Source organism: Amphiura filiformis, chromosome 14 (assembly GCF_039555335.1).
Source record: "Amphiura filiformis chromosome 14, Afil_fr2py, whole genome shotgun sequence".
Taxonomy (NCBI): Eukaryota; Metazoa; Echinodermata; class Ophiuroidea; order Amphilepidida; family Amphiuridae; genus Amphiura; species Amphiura filiformis.
In genome coordinates, this window is record NC_092641.1 from 17,204,791 (window position 1) to 17,229,222 (window position 24,432).

General features: G+C 35.2%; 1 protein-coding gene across 2 annotated transcripts in view; it reads left to right on the plus strand.

Annotated features, from left to right (window-relative positions):
• Window positions 1-24,432, plus strand: part of LOC140169789 (uncharacterized) — a 58,733-nt gene extending 34,301 nt beyond the window's left edge. The window contains exons 1-5 of one of the 2 annotated variants that reach the window (XM_072193093.1): window positions 6,868-7,047; window positions 21,920-22,054; window positions 22,628-22,747; window positions 23,148-23,258; window positions 23,992-24,431. In XM_072193093.1, coding sequence (XP_072049194.1) covers window positions 6,957-7,047; window positions 21,920-22,054; window positions 22,628-22,747; window positions 23,148-23,258; window positions 23,992-24,122 — 588 coding nt within the window. In that variant the 5' untranslated portion in view covers window positions 6,868-6,956 and the 3' untranslated portion in view covers window positions 24,123-24,431. Of the gene's footprint in view, window positions 1-6,867; window positions 7,048-21,919; window positions 22,055-22,627; window positions 22,748-23,147; window positions 23,259-23,991 lie in introns of those variants that run through there. The other variant, XM_072193094.1, reaches the window with a different exon arrangement.

The following is a 24,432-nucleotide window of genomic DNA, read 5'->3' on the forward strand; positions in this document are numbered from 1 at the left end:
TCTGGCTCTGCAGTTTACTTTTAGATCCATATCAGGAAGTATTCAGTGCACTTTTGCTCTCTGCAAAATCGCTGTTGCTCTTCCAGTATCCACTGCGGCATGTGAACGTAGTGTCTCAACTTTGAAGTTACTCGAAACATACTTGAGAAATTCAACGGATAGCCGTTTAAGTGATCTAGGGGTATTGAACATTGAACGGGAAAACACAAATTCGTTAGACCTAGATGATTTCATTGAGGTTCTTTCAGAACAGCACAGGAACCTGAAGATAATCCTCTTGCATTTGTATGCTCCCCAAATATTATAGTTGCCCGAAAACATATATTTTCATATATGCATGAACTTCGGCATGTCGAAAAATCAGCATATTTCCACGTGGAACGTACGTTTTAATGCTACGTTGAGTCCAAAATGTCCAAATGTCATTTTTTATACGCAAAGTATCACACACGTTTCAATGGGCAATCTCAGCGTATGGACATCGCGTATAAATCGCTCTACCTTTATTACAATGATTTGTTACAAACAAAAAGGATCATAATTATAATAATTAGACTTTCCGTCGTATGTTCAGTATCCTTGAATGTCTTTAACATATTGTGAAATGGACAAATTTTGTGCATTTTCAACGATGTATCTACGTTCATTTCGCACGTGGAAAATCTTCCAAACTGGCTAAATACGTGACCTCGCTTCGATACAAGAGAGTGGTTTTGAATAGATCGACGTACGTCCGATACCTACGTTTGGAAATCGCAATCTCTCTATTATTTACCTTACACGTATTCCATAATAATGCACTGTTTCAGGGTACAATATGTCGTCAACTCATGTCACCAATCTCATAGTCCCATGTGAAGGACTTGACCAGGAAATGATGTATCTTGTGACATTCAGAGTTTAAGATGACGTCAGGTACCCTGAAATAATGCATTATGGGATATTGGCTTAAATGAGTTTGACTGTTTGTAAAGAAATGTGGACGCTTTTGTGAAATTATTTACACTTATTTAGCACTGGTAATATGAATGATAGAGCTTTCAAAAAATTGCTCCATTTCAGTTCTAATTTTTGAAACTTGTCATTCCGGGGACACATTCCAGCAGATCACAAGACTACTCAGACCCCCCCCCCCCCCCCGTGTCGCCCAGTGACGCACTTACAAACCCAACAGCATGGACGATGCCTGTCCCTCATTTATTATGTTTGCCACTTGTCCTACGTCATCCAAGTCTAAACATTTTAACAGACGTCACAACACGTATAGATAATGACCAGTGATTGGTGATGATCACCTGCACTTTTTCAGATACGCTGGGATATTATTACGCAACACAAGAACATAATTTTGAAAGTTAAAACGCAGATAGATATTACAGAGCATAATGAGCAAATGGATATAACATACTGTGATTGATCGTTTCTGCAGCATTATGATAGTCCCCGATGATAGTTTAGTTAGAAGTTAAATTATAGCCTACGTACAAACATTGATATACTCATATCATGTCTCCGCAAGATTTATGCATTGAGACGCCGCCATGATAATGATTGACTCCCAACATTTCTACGGGAAAAGCTATTTTTACAGAAACGTTTTCTGGTCTATTCAGTTACAATTCCGTAACTTACTTTTTCTTCCAACCCAAAAATATTGTGTATTAGAGGCAATTTATTTCTTTAAATATGGGAAGTTCCTTTAAGTTCAAGAAAAAATTAAAAACTTTCCGATAAATTTTTAACAACACAACCATTCAAGTTTAACATGTTAAAAACATTTCAACTCATTCCAAATTTCTAAATTAAACATTTGTCACAATTTAGGCCCAACAAAATTGGCATGATGTTTTCTTTATCATTCTTCACATTGCAACTGAAGAGTGTAGATGGATCTAGCAGATTTGTAATGCTACGAAACAGAATTGTATTGCTATGTGCTAATTAAAAATAAAAGAGCGTTATTTTAAAAATATTTCCCCTTGTTTTATGACCCCACTCAAATGGACATTGATGACAAGACGATTCTAGGTTTGAATTTCGTTTTTATTAATATCTCTCAGAAAAAAAAACCCGTTATGAAATTTACTTGATACAAAATGCCATATTTACGAGTAATCTCGCGTCAGAACGCAAAATGCGATCAATGTAATTAGCAGTCGGAAATGACTTTACCTTATGTAGCACATGAAATCATCGATTTCATATCCTTTACGCGCACATGTAATCTAGGTATGAGTCCGTTTCCAATCAATTACGCTGATTGGTATTTTGGTCTGACGTCATATGTTTGTGTTAATAATTTCTACTTTAAAGAATTACATCAATATACTCAAATTCCAAGATAAAATAAATAATTTTTTTTTCAACACTGTCTTACAAATACACATGTTTTAAACTTTTCAACAATATAAACCAAATCACGCTTATACAGTAGGTCATGTCTAACCGGTTCCAAGAGCAAGTCCCCCTCATAAATTTGGGCATAACTAAGAAACTGTTAGGCCCCTTTTTTGTCCAACATTTGTCCTTCGCCAGAAAATACAGCCATTTATGAAATTTGATCTCGGAAAAAATTGCATTTTTTTATATAGGGATTACAAGTAGGCCCACTCATATATATTGCATTTCTCTTAAACAACTTTAATGACAAGAATGTTTAAAACGAACAAATTTGATGAAATTGCTATCATTATAGTTATATCCAAAAAATATCCAGCAAGGGTTTTAATCATGGCTGAGTGTTTATTGCTCGCGCCGGGAGGCGCGAATAGTAGTGTTTACTTCTGAACAGAAAGTGGAAAATTGAAGAAAAGCCTGTTTTATTTAAATTATATTTACCTTCATTTAAATATTTATGACACTGTCATCAAAACAAATATTCAAACGATGATAATGTGTAATATAATAAACGTAAATGGGGAGATTTACCCCCCCCCCCAATATTTTGCCAGGGGGGGATGGTCCATACAATCATCCCCCCAATGTTGACGCCTGATAATGGGTTTCTGACCAAATTAACCTCATATTTGGCCATTTTAGCCCCAAAAGTGCAATTTTCGCGCTTCGCGCGTATTTAATCTACTTTTACACCATATTTCATCAGTTTAGCTTCAAAATAGCAACAAATCTTCGCGCGCTTCGCGCGCATTTATATCATAAACTAATTCTGACGCCAAAGGGTGCTGAATTGACTATACTTCAAGATTTTTTTCCAACTTCATCCCCCCCCCAATGTCTAAAAGAAATCTACGCCACTGGTTGTGTAGAGGCTGAATTGCACATGCGTACTCTGACCATTGAGGTCCGTGACCCGTCAGTGGACTCTTCGATTAATTTAGGTATAGAGGTGTTTGAGGTTACTACGGTGTACCGTTAGGGACATGCATACGTAAACGTTAACCCGTGATCCTAGAGAATTGTGTGCAGTCGTGTGATATGTCAAACTTTTCCTCTGATCATCAGGAACAAACGGACAGTTGTCGCATTTCTGTAGGAACATTGGTTAAAGAGATAGACACTTTTTGTACTTTTGTGCACTTTACCCTCTTACTTTTTAACCAATCATCATAGAGAGTCGTGCAATATGTCAAACTTTTCCTCTGGTTGTAAGGAACAAAAAAGTCAACGGTGGCATATCTGTAGGATCATTGGTTAATGAGATATAACCACTTTTTTGTACTTTGTGCACTTAACCCTCTATCTTTTTAACCAAACACAGAGTCGTGCGATATGTCAAACTTTTCCTTTGGTCATAAGGAACAAAAAAGTCAGCGGTGGCATATCTGTTGGATCATTGGTTAATGAGATATAGTCACTTATCGTACTTTGTGCACGTATCTCTGTATCTTTTTAACAAAATATCCTAGAGAGTCGTGCGATATGTCAAACTTTTCTTCTGGTCATAAGGAACAAAAATGTCAGTGGTCGCGTATCTGTACGATCATTGGTTAATGAGATAATAGTCATTTATTGTACTTTTTGCGCTTAACTCTGTATCTTTTTAATCAAATATCCTACAGAGTCGTGCAATATGTCGAACATCTCCTCCGGTTGTAAGGAACAAAAATGTCAGCGGTCGCGTATCTTTAGGATCATTGGTTAATGAGATATAGTCACTTATTGTACTTTGTTACGCATGACTAATTTTATCCATATTTTCCCAATTCTGGTATCTTGCCCCACATTGTGAACGAATATGAACATATTTTGACCAGTATTTACACAAATCACTTTAACCTGTGAAACCTTACCTTAAGAGAAATGCATAGATGTGAGTAGGCCTACTTGAAATCCCTAAAAAAAGTTTTTAGTTATGCTTGAATTTTTGAGGGGGGGGGGGCTTACTTTTTTGGAACCGTTTACGACTAGCCCTGTTCTTTTGTTCCATTATCCATTGTCCCAGCAAACACAAAAACGTTTTAAAAACGTTTTTGATAAGTTATATTTTGGCTTTTGGTTTAGGTAAAAACGTTTTAATAACATTAAAATGTCGGGTTATATAAAGGTCATGATAACGTTTTAAAACGTTTTGTATGAAAACACACTACAACAATATTTTTAAATGTTTTCAAAAAATGTTATTATAAACTATTTTTGCAAACATTTTTGCCAAATATTGTGTCAATACTTAAATAACATTATGTTAAAATATTTGAACCCAGCAAACACAGAAATGTTCTTAAAATGTTTTTTCAAAACCTTTTAATAACATTTAAATGTCGGGTATAAAAAGGTCATGAAAACGTTTTTAAAACGTTATTGAAAATATTTTGGGCAAACATTTTTCGCAAAATATTTTTTCAACCATAAAATAAGAATTTGTTTAGAATGTTTTGTACCAAGTTTTCAAGAATGTTTTTGGAATGTTATTAAAACGTTTTTATACCCTTTATATAACCCGACATTTAAACGTTTTCTGTGAAACATTTTTGTTTGCTGAGCAGTAGATTATCAAAAATGTTTTTAAGGTTATGAAAACGTTTTATACTCTTAATATACCCTTTATATAACCCGACATTTAAACGTTTTCTGACAACCTTTTATAACCTTTTGCGAATGATGTCGAAAACGTTTTGTGTTTGCTGGGGTATTTCCTTTATTCAAAGTCTGATCAACTGTCGATTATATCAAGTTATGTGGTTATATCAAGATAATCTTGGTTAGGTCAAGAAAACTTTGGACAATGTTCAACAAGAGAAATACATATTCGTATTCCAAGTGGCCACTTTTTGGACATTTCAACAAACTTAAAACGCATCAAATTACGGCATTTGTAATTATCATAATGCAGTTATGCTGTACAGCAAACATGATTCGACCTTTGCCGTACTTAAACCTGGTTAACAGGAAATTATTCCAGCAAAATCAATCGATAAAGTCTAGCCCATCCTCTACATTAAATGGTGGACAGCACTTATGCCCAATTATGACACTTGCCAAACAATAATCACCCACTTGAAACCCCCTGACTCGCTCCACTGACCAAAGTTATGGACAGATATGGGAGTTGTTTTTGCTGTTATTTGTCATTTACATATCGGGGGGAGGGGGGGTACGAACATTTGTTGATGCCCCACCTACTCAGTTTTTAGTCTACATGTATTGTTTACATTATTTTTGGTTGACAACAAGTACAAAAAATATCCGTCAAGTGTTTTAGCTTTAATGCCCTTCGGAAGAGAGCGGACCACAAGTGAGTGATAGTCACTAAAAGTTGCTTTTGATTTACACAGGGAAGTTTACAGGCAATGCCGTGCCCTACCTTACTAAAACACCAAAGTTCGAATATTTCCAAACATCTAAATTAGCTAAAAATTCAGGACATGTTACAAAACTATATTTTCTATAGAATTTCAGAGAGTACAAAAATATTGGCCGGTTATTTTTCACACAGTGACGTTAACTAGGCAATGCCCTATACCTCTAACATACACTGTTTGTAGAAGTCACACGTCAATGGTGAGAGCACAGTGTATTGTGTATAGGAAAATGAACAGTAACTGCAGTATGTTACTCCATCAGGGCTAAACTGAATCTATTACGCAAGTTTATGCATATGATATATAACAAATAGCCGACAAAAATGGTGGCCAATTGTCCGTTTAGCTGATACAACTCATAATAAAAAGAATAGTTTTGCACATCTACTCAACATATTGAAGTAAAAATGTCAAATTCCATTGGCCATACTAGGGTCCTGTTGACCGTTGACTTCCACTGCAAATAACAAGTAAAGAGTCCATTTGAGATGGTAAGTACTTGATTCTTATGTCAAGACAAATAATTTGCAACCAATTTTGGCAAAAGCGGAGCAAGTTAAAATTTTCATCCTTGTACAACAAGAAATGTGATCTTTTTACCCCAAAATGAGGTATTTGTAGAATAATAGATAGCACCAACTAAAGGCATACGTGTTTGAGATCTTTGTAATCAGTCGAATAATTTGGTTTATCTGTCGACAAGTGTTAGATCGGAGCAGTTTCAAATTTTTACCCCTGTGTGACCTTTCGTGCCCTGTAGGGGTCACTAGGGTCAAATTTGATATGGCCCCACATCTTAAAATAAATGTTGGATCAAGTACTTCATGTGTGGACATTCTCATGCTTTTATCACAAAGTGCACAATTGTACAATGTAAATTTGGGAGCTTAGCAGCTATGTGTTTAATGTTAATCATAAACATGATAGACGCAATGATTACTTTTTATTCCAAAACCATACGTTTTCAATCATAACTTCATCGTCTGAGCATGTTCAAAGAATCAGCAAACATATAGCTATTATATACAATCGAATCAAACAATTAAACAATATTAGATTAGAAATAATTCTGCATATAAAAACCAGTGCTATTGAATGTTGTTTTCTTTATAGCTCGGATAGGGAGTGATAATATAATATTTGGATCTCTGTTTATAGCCCAAGGAAGAACAATAGACGACTGAAACTTTCTTCACGATGAATCAACAACTTGTGGTTTTATTTTTCTGTCTTACTGCGGTATGCACAATTATTGAATGCAAAAAAGATAGACAGATTAAAAAAAGAGGTAAGTCGACTGTAATATCTGTTTTATAACAAACAGCTTGATCATTTTGTGCAGAGTTACAGATTTAAACCAATAATGTGCGATTTCCATAAACAATATTATTCTTGCGAGAAATTTCTTTAACTCATTTTATGCTCTTCTCCATCCAAAGGTCCCAGGTTCAAATCCTGGATGGTCAGTGAAATTGTTTCACTGGCTGTCATTTATGTATGTGGAGACCTGTGTTAAAAACCTGTCTTATATTTAATTTCCCATATATTTTAACTTTATTTATCCGTCTCGAATATGATTTCGGAATGATTTCCCAACCTCTTTAACTCATTTTATGCTCTTCTCCATTTGACGCATTAGTTCAGTTGATAGAGCATCGGTCCGGTAATCCGAAGGTCCCAGGTTCAAATCCTGGATGGTCAGTGAAATTGTTTCACTGACTGTCATTTATGTATGTTGAGACTTGTGTTAAAAACCTGTCTTATATTTAATTTCACATATATTTTAACTTTATTTATCCGTCTCGAATATAATTTCGGAATGATTTCCCAACCTCTTTCTTAAAGCTTTTTGGATTTGAAGATGATAGAGGGCGGGTATTGAACTGAAGGCCTAGATAATTACATCACTGCTCTTCTCCATCTGACTCATTAGCTCAGTTGGTAGAGCATCGCTCCGGTGATCCGAAGGTCCCAGGATCAAATCCTGGATGGTCAGTGAAATTATTTCACTTGCTGTCATCGTATGTGGAGACTTGTGTTAAACACCTTTCTCATATTTAATTTCCCACATAGTTTAACTTTAATTCTCCGTCTCGAATATTATTCTTATTTGTTTATTCTTATTAGTGGTCCACAAAATGTTAGTAACTGATCACATTATGTATCTTTTAATTTCGAGCTGAACAAAAATTGTACGGGCAGACAGGTGTTGGTATAAATATTTCTTCAACATTATGTTAAAATTTCTAAATAAATTCATCTGGTTTGTCAATGGGCAATTCCAAGCGTTGCGGAATGATGCAAAATGCCTTCGTGCGAATTTCTTTTTAATGTAGCAGCCAAACATTGTGCATGTGAAAAGCGCCCTCTTTGGCGCAGTCTTAACTCTTAAATGCCGTTTCAGGCGTTTGTGCTGTTCAATTTGCTCGTTTTAATCTCGAGATATGTTTAGTTAACAACGAAAGGGTAATATCACAATTGTGCCACTTTTACTAGGGAAGAGGGCTGTACATCGTGTACATGTATATCAATGATAGTTGATGTTGATGCGTCTAATGCATTTCCCGGCTTCGGGGCTCGTGCATAAAACGCATCAACATCAGCGCGTGTGCATCATTTTGTCTAATTTCTCTCTCAACAAGTAATACGCGTTCATGAACCTATAAGTGTGCAATATTTGTTTGTCTTTTAACATGTCTTGAGTGACAAAGAGAACAGTATTTACCATGATAAAATCATTGACATGCTCATGTAGTTAATTTAACAGCAGAATGTGAAATATTTATTTATTTATTAATCTGTTTTAAGTGGAAAAAGAGAATCATTATACCTGTATCATGATAAAACAGTAAAAACAGCTTTTGATTTCACGAAGAAACTCTTGATAAACTTGATACTATCATTGATTTACATGTGTAGACCTCTTCCCTAGTAAAAGTGGCACAATTGTGATTTTACCCTTTCGTTGTTAACTAAACGCCCTTGACGTTATAATGTAAGCATCATGTCACAGCGGTATTATCTAATTGCCAAAGAGGACGCTTTTTACTTGCACAACTTTTTTTGAGACAGGCTGTATTTTTGGTAAGTGAATAATTAAGGTAGGAGAAACGTTTCCAAACCACCCTAATTTCCATAATGCATATGCAAACGTCGCGTTGCGGAATGATGCGCTCGGGAGCAATTTTTTTTTCACTAAACATTTTTGACAAACTCTGTGTTTTTAGTGATCTGAGATGTTAAATTTTCCACTAAATGTAAAGCTTAGGATGTAAACTAACAATTATCAGTATCCATTTGAAACAAACCTTGGGCATCGTCTGTTTATGCCAAATTTTCTGACACTAGGTCACGTTGCAGAATGATGTAAGCAGTCTATACGCAGGACAACCAATTCTTTTGTTATGCAAGGCTCACTCAGTCATTTAATGAGGCAATACAAACGATCAAATTTGGTGTTGAAATGAGCAAAATTTTGAGTTACACCTTTTCAATGTAAAATTAATTTTCTCGGCCAAATGAAAAGCAATAATTTTAATTTTTTCAGTAAATGTCAGGAAAAACTGTAATGCTTGATACTGTATTTTTTTGTAAATCCTAGTGTTAAACTTAGGCGTGAAATTCAGTCATTTAGTGTAAGATTTTCGATTTTGATAGGCTTCAACTCTGCCCGCGAGCCTTTTTTTTGGATTAACCTTTTAGGTTTTCAAAGTGATATAGTTCGCTAAAGAAGGATTTTTCCCAACTTTCTAACGCACATCACCGTGAGCGATATATCATAGTTTTGTCAGAATTTCCGTTTTGATTCCATAATTTTTTACTACCAGCTGAAAAGTTTTCAAATCCATGCGTGACATCTTAGGCTAATACTAGCATTGTGGATTGATATCTCTGGGTGCCCGGCCTGGCTACAGTGTTGCCAGAACTTCAATATAGCAAAGAAATTACCTAGTGTTTCAATTGTCATGAAGGTGACTGGGTATAGTGCCTTTTGTTTGTGTTTGTTTAAAATTGCTTAAACCCATCGAAAGTCATAATGAAGCAGCCAAAACAATACAAGGCTAAACATGAAAGTTTATAACAACCTATTATAATGACCTAAAGGAAAAATCATTTATGGCAACAATGAGCCTTGCATTGTAAGTCATGGTTAAAATGTGTTGAGTACCACCCCTACCATCCCTACATACACCCACTACCCACCTCACACACCTCTGCACCCACCCACCCCCATAGGCCTACATAATATTACATACCGGTACTTAATAATATTTATATAGCACGGCTATAGCTATACATTTAGAAAGTAGGTCCTATAGCGCTAAATTATGACAAATAGGCCTACACAAACCCGAACGCAAGTCTGAAGGGTGTAATGAAAATGCCAACCCGCGATGGGGGGGGTCATTCAAAATTCACCTGGAGATAGGAGGGACAGAAAATTAAAATCCCCTATAATAACACGCGAATTTTTCTAGGTTTGGACAGTGGATTTTCCCATGGACCTCATCCTAGGTAAATAAACAAACAAACAAACAAACAAACAGACAAAATGGTTTTCATAATCATGGAATCCATAGCCCCTATAAATTGAAATTGCAGGCTATCACGGGAGCAAATTTCCAAAATTCACCTCATTTACCAGACCATCCAATTGGGGATTTGGGCTACCAAATCGCTGGTCAGGCAATCCTGGTTTTCAATGGAAAAGGGACCTGGTTGACAACAATTGAAATATCGATTATTTCTGCTGGTTGCTCTCGAGATAAAGTACTGAGTTTGACATTTTCGGAGCATGAAGGGAAAAAGGGTAAAATAAAAACGGAAATTCTGACAAAACTATAATATATAGACCCACACGATGTGCCTTACAGAGGTGGGAAATATCTTTCTTTAGCAAACTATATTAGTTTGAGACGCTAAAAATGAATTCCGTAAAAAGCTCGCGGGCGAACTTAAGGCCTATAAAAATCAAAAATATCACACTAAAAGACAAAATATGATGCTTGAATTTTAACACCAGGATTAAAAAAAAATGTATATCCAAGCACTATGTTTTTAACTGACATTACTGAAGAAAAAAAATATTGCTTTATACTTGACCGAGAAAATAAATTTCATAGCAAAAAGGTGTATCTCTGAATTGTACTGATTTTAACATGTATCGATCGACTTTTAGCGCGACGATGCATTTCTAAAGAATTGGTTGTCCTGCGTATATTCGTCTTCGAATACTTTTTGTGACGTCAAAATATATACGGCAACGAATAAAATATGAGTTGAACCGGATTAAATATCGCGCAACTGATAGCGAGATACTATTGATTTATATGAAAGGCTCGAGGTCACCTGAATATCGTTCGACGAACGATGATTTCAAAAATCCCCAATGAAAATTAAAGGATCTGGAATGAGCGTTTTGAGCGTTTCGACAGTATTTTTGTGGGACATGAGAGCACATCAGACATATCGAATTACATTATGAATACGAAGAATGCCTTTCTGATATCAAATAATTTTCATTTTTTGAAATTCACGATATAATACAAATTTTATGACAAATTATTAGAATGTGATATTTTTCACATATTGATATATAACAGTCCTCGAAGTAAATATTATAAATCTAATGATATTTTCTTAAAGTGTATGTAGCTGGGAGGAAAAGCCGGCGATCAATTGAAAATTTTGCCCTTTCATATTGAAGATATGGATTTTTTCCCCAAAACACCAAAAAAAAATAGGTCTTTCAACGGAAATTCACGATATAATACAAATTTTATGACAAATTATTAGAATGTGATATTTTTCACATATTCAAATTCAGATTTATGCCTCCACCCCGGTTTTACATAAATAATGTTTGGCCCCAGTTCTAGGTCCCCATATGCCGGGGTGGTAAATCATTAGTTATTGATATAAAAATGCGTTTGCCATGGAAGTTCACCCATTGTTGTTATTTTGGGCCGAATAAAGATGTAATGCGTTGTTATCAGTCAAATTCATAATTATAATTAATAATTAAGAGGGCAAAATAAGTAATATGTAGGAATGGATATATAGCGCTTTGCAATGAATCTCTTCATAAACTATGCAGAACAACCAAAACCACGAGGATTGGTACCCTATCATTGCGTGTTCTTTTAAAAATAAATTCTTGTTTATTTCTATAATTTGTGAATCAGGCATTAAAACACACTTAGGCCCTAGCAATGTAGGCCTACACAAGTTCGGAACGAAACTTTTTATCTTTTGACGCGTATTTCGGTCGAATGCCAAAATTGATTGCTCAATGAATCATGAAATGAGAGCAATACTACTTTGATGATACCGATCTCTAGTGGATATCAGCCAATGAAAAAGTATTCACCGGAAATATATTTGTGGGAGTTGAATTTTGTTGAACTCGACAGATATATATTTGGTGGGTCACCGTGGGTGGTCTCATATATAACACTTGTGAGGGCTGTCATATTTGTCGTCGCTTCAATCATATCTTATGATATTTATATATTTATTTATATATTTATTTATTTATTTATTTATTTATTTATTTATTTATTTATTTATTTATTTATTTATTTATTTATTTATATTTATTTATTTATTTATTTATTTATTTATTTATTTATTTATTTATTTATTTATTTATTTATTTAATTATTTATTTATTTATTATTATTAAATTTTTTAATTATTTATTTATTTATTTATTGACTTATTTATTGACTTATTTATTTATTTTTTATTTATTTATTTATTTATTTATTTTCTTTATTTATTTATCTATTACTCATTCATTTCATGATTTGCTTTGCAGTTGAAACCTACAAGAAGGTATGGGTCATGGGTCAACCTCCGCGCCTGCTCCTGGTTTTTTGCATATTAGAAAATATCAGTGTTTCAGAGTACAAATTTCACAATGAAAGTAGTAGGCCTATAGATCTTCTTCTCTCTTTCTTTCCCTTTTCTCTTCTCCCTTGAGTCCCTTCCCTTTCTCTTCTCTCTTCCCCTTTTCTTCCCTCTTTTTCTTTTCTTCTTTCCCTTTCTCTTCCCTCTTTTTCCCTTTTTTCTCTCTTCTCCTTCCCATTTTTTTCACCCAGGCTTCAGCCTGGTGATATTACATTCAGTTTAGACCTTGTCCTTTGAACCCAAATTGGCTACTTTGAAACGAAGTAGCCAAATGCATTTGCTTCGTCCTCATTAAAATTATTTTACAGGATAATGCAGAGTATCTAATGGATCTGCAGGCTACTAAAAACTAACCTCACTCCCCATGACAAAATTCATAAAACTATATTCAGTAGTGCTTGACTTTACCCAGGGAATGGATGGAATATTAACCTCATTCAAGTCCCCATGACAATTATTCGTACAGCTGTTCTGTAGCCTATGAAGTTATTTTTTGACATATAGGGATGATGTTGCAATATGAAAGTTGACTGGTGAATGGCCATGGCCACTAATTCATGAACTTGGCTAGCTGGCTGGCTGGTCTGAGGTCACACTTCTTAAACATCTATGATTTGAATTGCATTGTTGTTCTCATCACAGACTGAATTAGAAGGAACCATTAAACTACTAGTCTGCTATTATAATCGGACACTAAATTAATTGTAAAAAATCCTCCTGCTCCCATCATGCAAGTTATTCCACTTAGACCATGTAGACTGTTTGATATAGGCCTACTTTTATCAAAATAATTAAGCATTGATTAAGCATTTGCCAGTGAAACATTCTCACTCATTAAAAATCACAGATACTCAACATGAGAATCTGTGCAATGTTTGACAGAGAAGGTCACTAAATCTGGCCGTCTCAAGTTCATAATTAGTTTTGATTGATCTTCATGTACCAAATCATTTACTTTAAATTGATATCCTAGCTGTGACCTCTGAGCCAAATGTTCTATAGCATAGTAACACCACATGCATTCATATACATTTATATACAAACATATTGGCATAATGGGGATGTTCTCTGACTGCAGTCAGAGGGCTACATGTAGTACCAGTGATGGCTAGTAGTAGCATAGGCCTACAGGTAGTTCATATTATACTTATTCAGCAATCATAGCTCAGTTGTGGAGTACTAGTTCTTTGGCTGAATCACCACCTTCAGAAGACCTGTGTTTTATATATGCTTACTGCATACACTGCCTACCTCTTTGCAGCTATGTGGAGCCAAGGTGGGGCAGTTCCGGGGGGTGCAGTCATGTGACCTCCGTATGGCCTGGGTACTCCCTTTTAAAGGGATTTTTATTTCTCTTCTTTCCCCTTTCTCTTCCCTCTTTTTCTTCCCTCCCTTTTTTTTTCTCCTTTTTCCCTCTTCCCAATTTTTGACTCTTCTTCCAGGTTTTTGTGTGTCCGGGGGGGCAGCTTGTACCCGGCCCCCACTGGTTACGCCACTGCTCCTATTTAAACCCATTTATCATGTTTATACAGACATTAAATCATGACAATAGTTCAATGGAGTTGACCTATTATGATTTTATTAACTTCGTTAAAGAAATTCTCTAAATTTTGCTTACCTTGGTCAACGGGCAATACTTGTTAACAGTCGGGCAACGCTATGAACTGTAGAAATATATCTTTCTCCGGTTCATAGTTTTATATTCGAAGCCGCATATATTTTGACGCCCAAAACGTATTCGAAGCCGAATATTCGCCTTCGAATATTCACTTTGAACCAGCCTTAAGGAGTGTTGCGGAATGATGTTGTGTGTAAAATCCCATAGAAAATGAAAAGCAGTCCATTTTGAAAATGAAAATAGAAATATCAATACATTTGAGTAAAGTGTGTTTTATATACTTAGCTAATTATATTAGCTCACAAATATCAATATTTATCCAAACATATTTTTTGTCCGATAATTTGTGTTGCAAAGCCACATTCTGAAATTAACATTATGTCAACATTCTGCTAGTCTAGAATTCTTGGAAGTGAAATTTAGCACTGGATGTTAGCCAAAGTATGTAACATAACAACTATCACCATCTATCAAGAAATAATCATCACCGTTTATATTTATCGTAAATTAAAACAAATATCCTTGCAATCCATGACTCCTTGCAATGGTTCAGGCAGTGCTGAAACATCAATTACTCTAAAAATAGTTAAATGCAATGCATTTTAGCATATTTAAACCCAAAATTGTGTTTAATTTTTTTCTCAACCTGGTACATAATGAATTATGCATCATTCCGCAATGTTATGGAATGATGCAACTTTAATTGGTCGTTACCACCGCAAATTAAACTTTCTGAAAATAATTTGCATTCTAGTTTAATGAAAATCAATCGTATTTTAAAATTGCAGTGCTAATAAATGATACTTTTGCGTTGCGGAATGATGCTTTTATTCGTAAAGTTAGTACTCAAACAATGCTGACGATGATGCATGTTATAAAATATGAAAAACTGGACCTTCGTCTAATCAAATGCTTGTAACTTTGCTTTTTGTCACATTGAATTCAATGGGTGTCGTGTTTTTGTGCCAGATTATATAGTACATTTATTACAAAAACAAATTTATTCCAATATGTTTTGAAATTGTGATTACTTTTCCAAGTGTAAGGATATTGTTTTGGCGTAGTATATTATTTTTGTCCATGTTAATATACATGTACATTTGGTCAATTCCAGCGAAAGTGGGACAAAATTATCTCTATGTTAACTTTCCACTTTAAAATTTCATTATTATAGTAAATTACGTTATTGATGGAGCATATCATGTCACGTCCAATGTGCTCTCTTTGTGCATATAGGCCTTTACTAGCAAGTCATACCAGGGGACAAGTTATGATAGCTTAAATGAATTGGCGTTACCCACGAATTCAAAGATAAACACCATATATGTCATTGAATGTCCTTCAATCAAAATGAAATTATTACCGTTAGAAAGACGTTTGCATGATCTCTCATCATATGTAAAACGATTGAATTCCACCAAAGTTTGCGGACTCTAGAGGCCATTAAGTCAATTTGGCTAATAATTTTGTTACCCGCGTATCAAAAAAATAAAATGATCGTTCTGAAAAAAGTTAAGTGAATATGCCATAAATGACTATATCATGAAACGAAGTTTCGTTCTATAATTCTGAGGTCCAAGTGATTATTTTATGCAAATACGTTTTACCCATAAAATTCCATAAAATCAAATTTGACGTTACCCACGTATCAACTGTTACCCACGAGTCCAGCAAATATAATTGCCATAACTTAAATTAACATTTAATGACTTTGGACACTGAATTTAGTTTGACAAGCGCTTAAAATTGTAAATCGTAAAAATACGTTCACCGCTTTAAAAAAGAATCTACGACGGTTTAAACTTTTGTTACCCACGAATCCCGAATAGATGCTAACCTTGAAAAATAAGGAGATTGTTTATTTTAAGTTTAAATCAGCACATATTCAAGCCATGGGTATGCTATAATTTTGACATTACTTACAGTTTATACACCTAGGAAACGCACACCCCAAACGGTACTACAGTACTTATAGCTTTACCCATGAATTCGGCGTTACCCACGAATCCAAGGATTTACTCGTAAATTATATGTTTCTTATGCATCTTAACATTTTGAAAACATGCGAAATAGGTTCCAAAACAGTCCTGTTTAATAGCGTCCTCTTGAAGGTATACTGAAGCTGCATCATGAAGTTTTGATTGATTATCCTAAATTACCATTTTTTGGGTAAATGCAATTGGTTAGAGAAACGGGAATCATTGAAACACAATGGAGGAATAACCGCATGGTGGTTTCCAACCTTCTGTAATATTTTCTATTTTGCCGCTTACCAATACATACCTTCAAATATGTGTTACCCACGAACATTTTGGTTACCCACGAATCCCTACTTTAATTATAGTTAACAATGTATTGATAGTGTTTTAGTTCATAGGAACTGTCAAACATGAGTTAATAGAATATTCCTGCATGAAAATATGGAATGATTTTACTAAAATAATAATATAAAATTGTTTGCTCTGTCTATTTGAATTTGACAACTTCATTATTCTCAAAATTTGTATACCCAAAATGTCATAATGATCCATTCTAAATATTCCATTTAGTCTGTATTTTGATTAAAATTCATTTTAGTGCCATTGCAGCCTGAATTATTGACATACGGAAAAGTATTTTTTATTTTTATTAAAAAAAATTAATAGGAATTGCTATTTTCCAGACGCTGTTACCCACGAATCCATCCTAGATCCTCATCCTGCGACGAGATACAAAATCTAACTTTATATTTATATGAAGCATTTATTCTAATCTTTCGGAATAATACAGTAATGTTAAATGACAGCCACTTTGGAAAGAGTTCGAAGAATTGACACAATCTTAACTGTACACCTGGTTCTTTCTTAAAATTTGTAATAACCAAAATATTTCTTTGTAGATATATGTAATAAAATTCTATTTTACGTTCAAAGTCTTCACCGATTTCTAGTGTATATGAGTCACACATAAAATATTGAAAGATATTAAAGAAAGTGAAATTTTATGGCGTACAACAGGTGACAAATGCTTGAATTCGTGGGTAACATGCATATGCGCATTTAACACTTTATTTGGTCTAGCAAGAAAAGTTATTTTTCAATCCGATGGCACTTCCACCTGATGATTCACTAGACATGATCGTCTCATTTGATAAGTCTAGAATTGAAAAGGAAAACATTTTCAAAATGGCCACCAGTGAGAATTTTGGCCCGCTTTGGCTAGAATTGACCATTTATGTTAGAATATTTTACAGTAAGTTGTCAAAAAAGAAAAACAAGAAATGTGTTTGAATGTTATGAAACCTTAGAACCACTGTACGAAGGGGCCCGGTTTGCACCAACCCCACCTAAGATTTTTACCTGTCATAAAAAACGCACGCGTTCACGCCCAAACGACCTGAGCTAATCGTAGATCCATTCTTTGCGCTCATTGTAGTGTTTAATTTTTTACCCCACACCTTACCAAGGGGAGGACCGGCCATCAAAGATAACAATAGAGGGGGTTGGTGAGGCCCACCATAGGTTTCTACAGTAAAATCAATAATTTTCATTTCGCTTTTGTGATATTACTTCAAGAGCTACTGACTTGTTACTTCTTAGTTAGGTGGTTAGGTGAAGGTAGTCATTTCCTTTTATACAGGGTGTCCCAGAATGATTTGTACCGTGTTTGCAAAAATAATTAAAAATAGAAAACGAGCAGTGTATCTATTTTTTATACATATATTATAATGCTGGACATGTCTCCTACTTATTCTGTTAATTTCAGCACGCTACCTTTATTTGTTTTGGCGTGGCATGCAATAATGTAAAATCAATGAAAAACTGCTTTTCATTTTCAGCGCAAACGACTCGCATACCCTTGAAAATGGCACGATACGATTAAATAAAGAACGTGGGATGTTTGGCACAGCATTTCGACGACAACTACTGTTGGGGTTGGGCCTTAAAGCTTGCCAGACAGCTACAATGTTCGCTCTAGTTCTTACAGTCTTACGAGCACCTGAAGCTTCACTCTGCCGATTCCTGACAGTTCTGTGCTCGTCAAACTTCTTTACGTTATACACTATCTAATCGCTCCTTTGACTGGAACGCGTGCTCGCGGAAATCGTCTAATGAATCTTCTTTGCGTCTCAACATAGCTGCCGGTTTGCCAGTAAGTTTTTGAAAGAAATCTACGCTGCTGCACAATAAATTGAGGAGCCATCTTTTCTGTACCACAACCAGTTCGACCTCTGCAAGCATTTCAAATGACATGGACCTCACACCACAATAACTAAAACTACCGCCAAAGAGAGAATGGGATTAGGCCGTAAATCCTTAATTCCATGTAACGATTGCTTCGTAACGTCATAAATAATAGATAGATACTTGCATAACTTTTTCCAAATAACTTTGTGCTGATCGGTTAGTAATGTTACAGATTTTCAATATAGGTTGCGTTGTCAAAACTTAGAATTCACCATTTTTACACAATCTTCTATAACTTCTACTAAAAACGTCCAATTTTTAAAATCTAAAAAATCTGAGAAAGCTAAATATATGTAAAACTTAAAATATAAAACAATATGAACATTTAACTTGAGGTTTTGGCAAAAACAACTTCAGATGTTTGTTTTCCACTAGATCTCACACAGCTCTTAAAATACTATGCACTCAACCGTGTAGTATAACACAGACTGTATGGTGACTAGACTTGCTCATTTCCGTTGTGCTGGAAAAATTGTGCACTCGGGTGTATCGAGGTGGAAACTGTGCGTAGGTGCATTAAGGGACCTGGAATGAGCGTTTTGAGCGTTTCGACAGTATTTTTTGTGGGATATGAGAGCACATCAGACATATCGAATTGCATTCTGAATACGAAGAATGTCTTTCTGATATCAAATAATTTTCATTTTTTGAAATTCACGATATAATACAAATTTTATGGCAAATTATTAAAATTTGATATTTTTCATTTTTTTGATAACAGTCCTCGAAGTAAATTTTATAAATCTAATGATATATTCTCTAAGTGTATGTAGTTGGGAGGAAAAGCCGACGATCAATTGAAAATTTTGACCTTTTATATTGAAGATATGGATTTTTCCCCAAAGACCTAATTTTTATTGGTGTTTTGGGAAAAAAAACCCATAGCTTCAATACGAAAGGTCAAAATGTTCAATTGATCGTCGGCTTTTCATCCCACCTACATACACTTTAAGTATAAATCATCAGATTTATAAAGTTTACTTCGAGTACTGTTAAATATCAAAATATCAATTTTTCAATCATTTGCCATAAAATGTGTATTACATTGCGAATTTCAAAAAATCAAAATTATTTGATATCATCAGGACATTCTATGTATTCAGAATGCAATTCGGTATGTCTGATGTGCTCTAATGTTCCACAATAAACCCCTTCCCTTAAGGGATCTGGAATGAGCGTTTTGAGCGTTTCGACAATATTTTTTGTGGCACATGAGAGCACATCAGACATATCGAATTATTGCATTCTGAATACGAAGAATGTCTTTCTGATATCAAATAATTTTCATTTTTGAAATTTACGATATAATACAAATTCTATGACAAATTATTTAAATTTGATATTTTTTACATTTTTTGATATATAACCTTCCTTTTGAAGATATGTATTTTTTCCCCAAAAGACCTAATTTTTTGGTGTTTTGGGAAAAAATCCATATCTTCAATACGAAAGGTCAAAATTTTCAATTGATCGTCGGCTTTTCATCCCACCTACATACACTTTAAGTACATATCATCAGATTTATAAAGTTTACTTCGAGTACTGTTAAATATCAAAAATATCAATTTTTAATCATTTGCCATAAAATGTGTATTTGATATCAGAAGGACATTCTTCGTTTTCAGAATGCAATTCGATATGTCTGATGTGCTCTAATGTCCCACAATAAATACTGTCCAAACGCTCATACCCCATCCCTTAATAAGAGAATAGTTTTTGTGGTCACACCTTTTCATATGAACATATTTGGGGAATGTTTGGATAGGGGAGACACATAGCTATACATTGGTACCACATATGTGATGCGATCAAGCAAAATCAGTCGGAACTCGGCAATAATAAATTTTCAGTTTCTTACAGGATAGTAAAAAACATTTACAAAGCTGGATTTTGCAGAAAATCCCATTGAAATTGAACAACCAGTTCCAAAGATATGAGCAATTAAAGAATTTCCAAAACAAGAAGAAACAAAAGGAAATATTTCCTTTATTTGGCTATATCTCAAAATCAATATTTCCGAGTTCCGACTGATTTTGCTTGATCGCATCACATATCACGGCACGGTATATAATTGAAAATTAGGAAGGAAGTGTAACAACCCTCTTCGTAGTCCGTGTTACAAATTATGGCCCAGTAGTTCTAGCGTTATACATGTAAACTCAACCCAGAAAGTATCGAAACGATTATAGATGGTCAGATATATCAGGAACTGAAATATATAGCAAAAACTTATTTAATGTATTGCGTATATAAAGCGCAGCTTTCTCCTGCGCATTTTAATACCTCTTTTGTTGCTCTACGATATCATTTGGTCGAGTTATGGTCGCTTGAGTGGCTTCAAGTCGGATTTTGAAAGTTCCACTTAGCTCCTATTCAAGCCAAATGCATTGTACTGTGACCAATAAATGACCATTGCTTTTGTCCGCCAAATTCAAATGACCTTAATCCACTAGAACACTTGTGGGACACTCTTCAGAGGAAAGTTCACAAGGCAATCAAGCCTGACACCCACTTAGAAGGCCTTCGGCGTATCCTGCTCAGGAAATGGCGAGACATTGACCAAGGAAAGATAAGGCATCTTGTTCAGAGCATGCGACGACGAATCCAGGCAGTGATAGACAGTGATTGTGGGCACACCCAAGTATTGAGATGTCAGCAGAAAGAGTTCATGAGATAAGTCAGAGATAAGTAAAGGGTAGCAAGTATTGAAGTTGAAAGTCGATAGAGTAAAATAAAATAAAGTTCATGGTTAAGTAAACAGAGCACATCGGTGTCCTTTGTCTTGATTTTGTGTGTGTGGGGGAGGTGTGTGTGTGTGTGTGTGGGGGGGGGGGGGTGGGGTGGGGGGGGTGTGTACACGACGAATGCATTGAACGCATGAATAGAAGCTAAGTGCAACTTTCAAAATCCGACTTGAAGCCACTCAAGCGCCCATAACTCGACCAAATGATATCGCAGAGCAACAAAAGAGGTATCAAAATGCGCAGGAGAAAGCTGCGCTTTATATACATTAAATAAGTTTTTGCTATCTATTTCAGTTCCCGATATATCTGACCATCTCTAATCGTTTCGATACTTTCTGGGTTGAGTTTACATTTTCTGGCAACCTTTTCTAACCTTGTATAAAACATTTATATATTTATTTCATTCTTATTTAACCCGGGTTGACCTTTCAATGCACTAGCATTGTTCTCCCAAGATGCCCAGGTGATTTTATGATAAATTGTTGTATTGCGCCATCCAGCCGCAAATATAAATCACAATCATTAATATTCTGATTTAGTTTTGTATCAACCTGACTAATGCTCACTGCGCAATTGTTTTATTTACCCTACCCCCTCCCCGACAAAAAGTCCAGGCACGCCAATGATTGACTGATTGAATGGATTTATATTTGACTACAGATAACAGTGCAAATCTCTGCCTCCTTGACAAACCCTTGCATACCTGTGACGATGGAGATTGCATCTTAAAAAGTTGGTATTGTGATGGCGAACCAGATTGTCCGGATGAGAGTGACGAAGGTGAAGACTGCAAAGGTAATTTGATCTATGTATGTTTGCTAATCGTGCTTAATTATAAAATGTACCTATGATGTAAATTAAATAATAGTGCATTTTTGTTAATCAAATCCAATAATTTTACTAACTTTTCTGAGCTTTCGATGACAGTTGGTGTCATCTTGATCACAGATGTACAAGCTCGTACACGTGATCCAGAGAATACATTCATATGTCCCGATTCATGGTTTTGTCCCCTCTCTTCTGACCCACATAGCTTTGATTTCACTCTGAAACTTTTAAGTATAATGACCATGATTGATATTGATGATGATGTCGACGACGTGTCGACGACGACAACAATAATGATGATGATATCAATGATAGTGACAGTGACGATGATGACAATGATTGATGATAATGATGATGATGATGATGATGGTGGTGGTTGTATTATTATATTAATGATGATGACGACGACGACGACGATGATGATGACAAGGACGACGACGGTGATTTAATATGATGATGATGATGAGATGAAGATAGTGAAGATGAAAATGTTTATAATGATGATAATGTAAATGCAAATCATACGTTTGATTATTTTAGATAACATATGCGATCCACGCCTACGATATCCATGCGGTGATGGTACGTGTAGGCCTCTCAGCTTTCGTTGTGATGGAAGTAAAGACTGTTCGAATGGTGCCGATGAAAAAGGTTGTCCTGGTAGGTATTACCAGAGGATTCCTAAAGGATACGAGCGTATGTTTCTTGATGAAGTTAAACAAAGAAAAGAAAAGACAAAAACAAAACAAAAACAAAAAAAAACAAACAAATAAACAAACAACAACAAAAAAAAAACCCCAAAAAACCCATGGTCCACATGATCTAATATTGTAAAGCAGTTACTAGTAGTTTAATTACTTGATAAGGCAAACAAACCGAATTGTCACAATTTACTTATCACCAAAAACTCGGGGAGCTTAAATTCTGGTTTGGATGATTTAGGTATTTAAAATAGCCTATGAGGGCGACAATTGGAACCACGACCCACCTAATGGTAGGAATATTGTCCTCCACTAGTCTAAATCTCACATTAAAGTCTTCCATTATATCTTATCCACAGCGAACCGTAACTTCCGGTGCAATGATGGGGAATTGATCAAGGACGGTCTAGTAGGAAGATGTGATAATTTTTACGACTGTGAGGACCAAAGCGATGAACAGAACTGTGAAAGTAAGTTAAACAAAAGTAAAAAACCGAACAAAAATACTACTTATAATATTGAAAAATGCTTCAAGTTTTAAGAACCCCGGAAGCTTCTAAGGGTTCAAATCATTCAGCGCTATTTTTAGCAAACACATCGCTGACATCGTATGATTGAAGCTCATGCAGCCGCAGTAATGCAAACCTACGACAAACTTAGCTGACAATTGTCGTATGATCACATCCACTTAACGACTGCATGTTGATATGAGGGTTGATTAATGAACAGAGACGAGGAAGCTTACCTTATATAAAACATTAAAGATTTTATGAAGAATTTTAGTATTGTGCACTCTAAAGTCGAGAATTGTCCAACTGCGCGTATTGTTCACACGAAATCATTTTATTGATTTTCCAGCCGGACAAGTCGGGCGAACAATAAATCCAAAGGTAACGCTAAATAGGGCGGCTCCGGCTAATGTGAATGTAAATCAAGGTATAAACCAAATATTGGAGATGTATGTGCTGAAACATGGGGGGACATTTTATATTGTGTCCCCCTCCGAAAATGTGGAGGGGACATGTCCCCGTCCCCCCATGTATCATCAACAACTAAAGTAGAGTCAACGGATTGTTGTGTAGAAATTATCCTATTTATTCTGATATTTTATTTTGTTTCTCTCTGTCTCTCTGTCTGTCTGTCTGTCTCTCTCTCTCTCTGTCTCTCTCTCACTCTGTCTCTCTCTCCCTCCCTCTCTCTTGGATTACCAATGTAACGAGCTTCAGATGACCTGTGATAACGGAAGCTGTAGACCATTGTACTACATGTGCGATGGTGAACGTGACTGCTTCAATGGAGAAGATGAAAAAGGCTGCGACTACATGTATTATTAAGATCTATTTGGGAATTAATGCTATTCCATGTCACCCCATAAGATTGTTATTATAATAATGGGTTCCCAACCAAACAATTAGAATATTCGACAGAAATTTGATATACTTATAGTGTACGCCTATGATAAGAAACACACTAGGCTAGCTTCAGACTCCGTATTGTACGTACAATATTGTATGTACAATACTTTTCGTGACGTCAAAAAGTATTACACGTGCAATAAATATACGTGCCACGACGAGTTGAATCAGATTAAATAACGCGCTATAACCCTAAGGCTAGCTTCAGACTCCGTATTGTACGTACAAT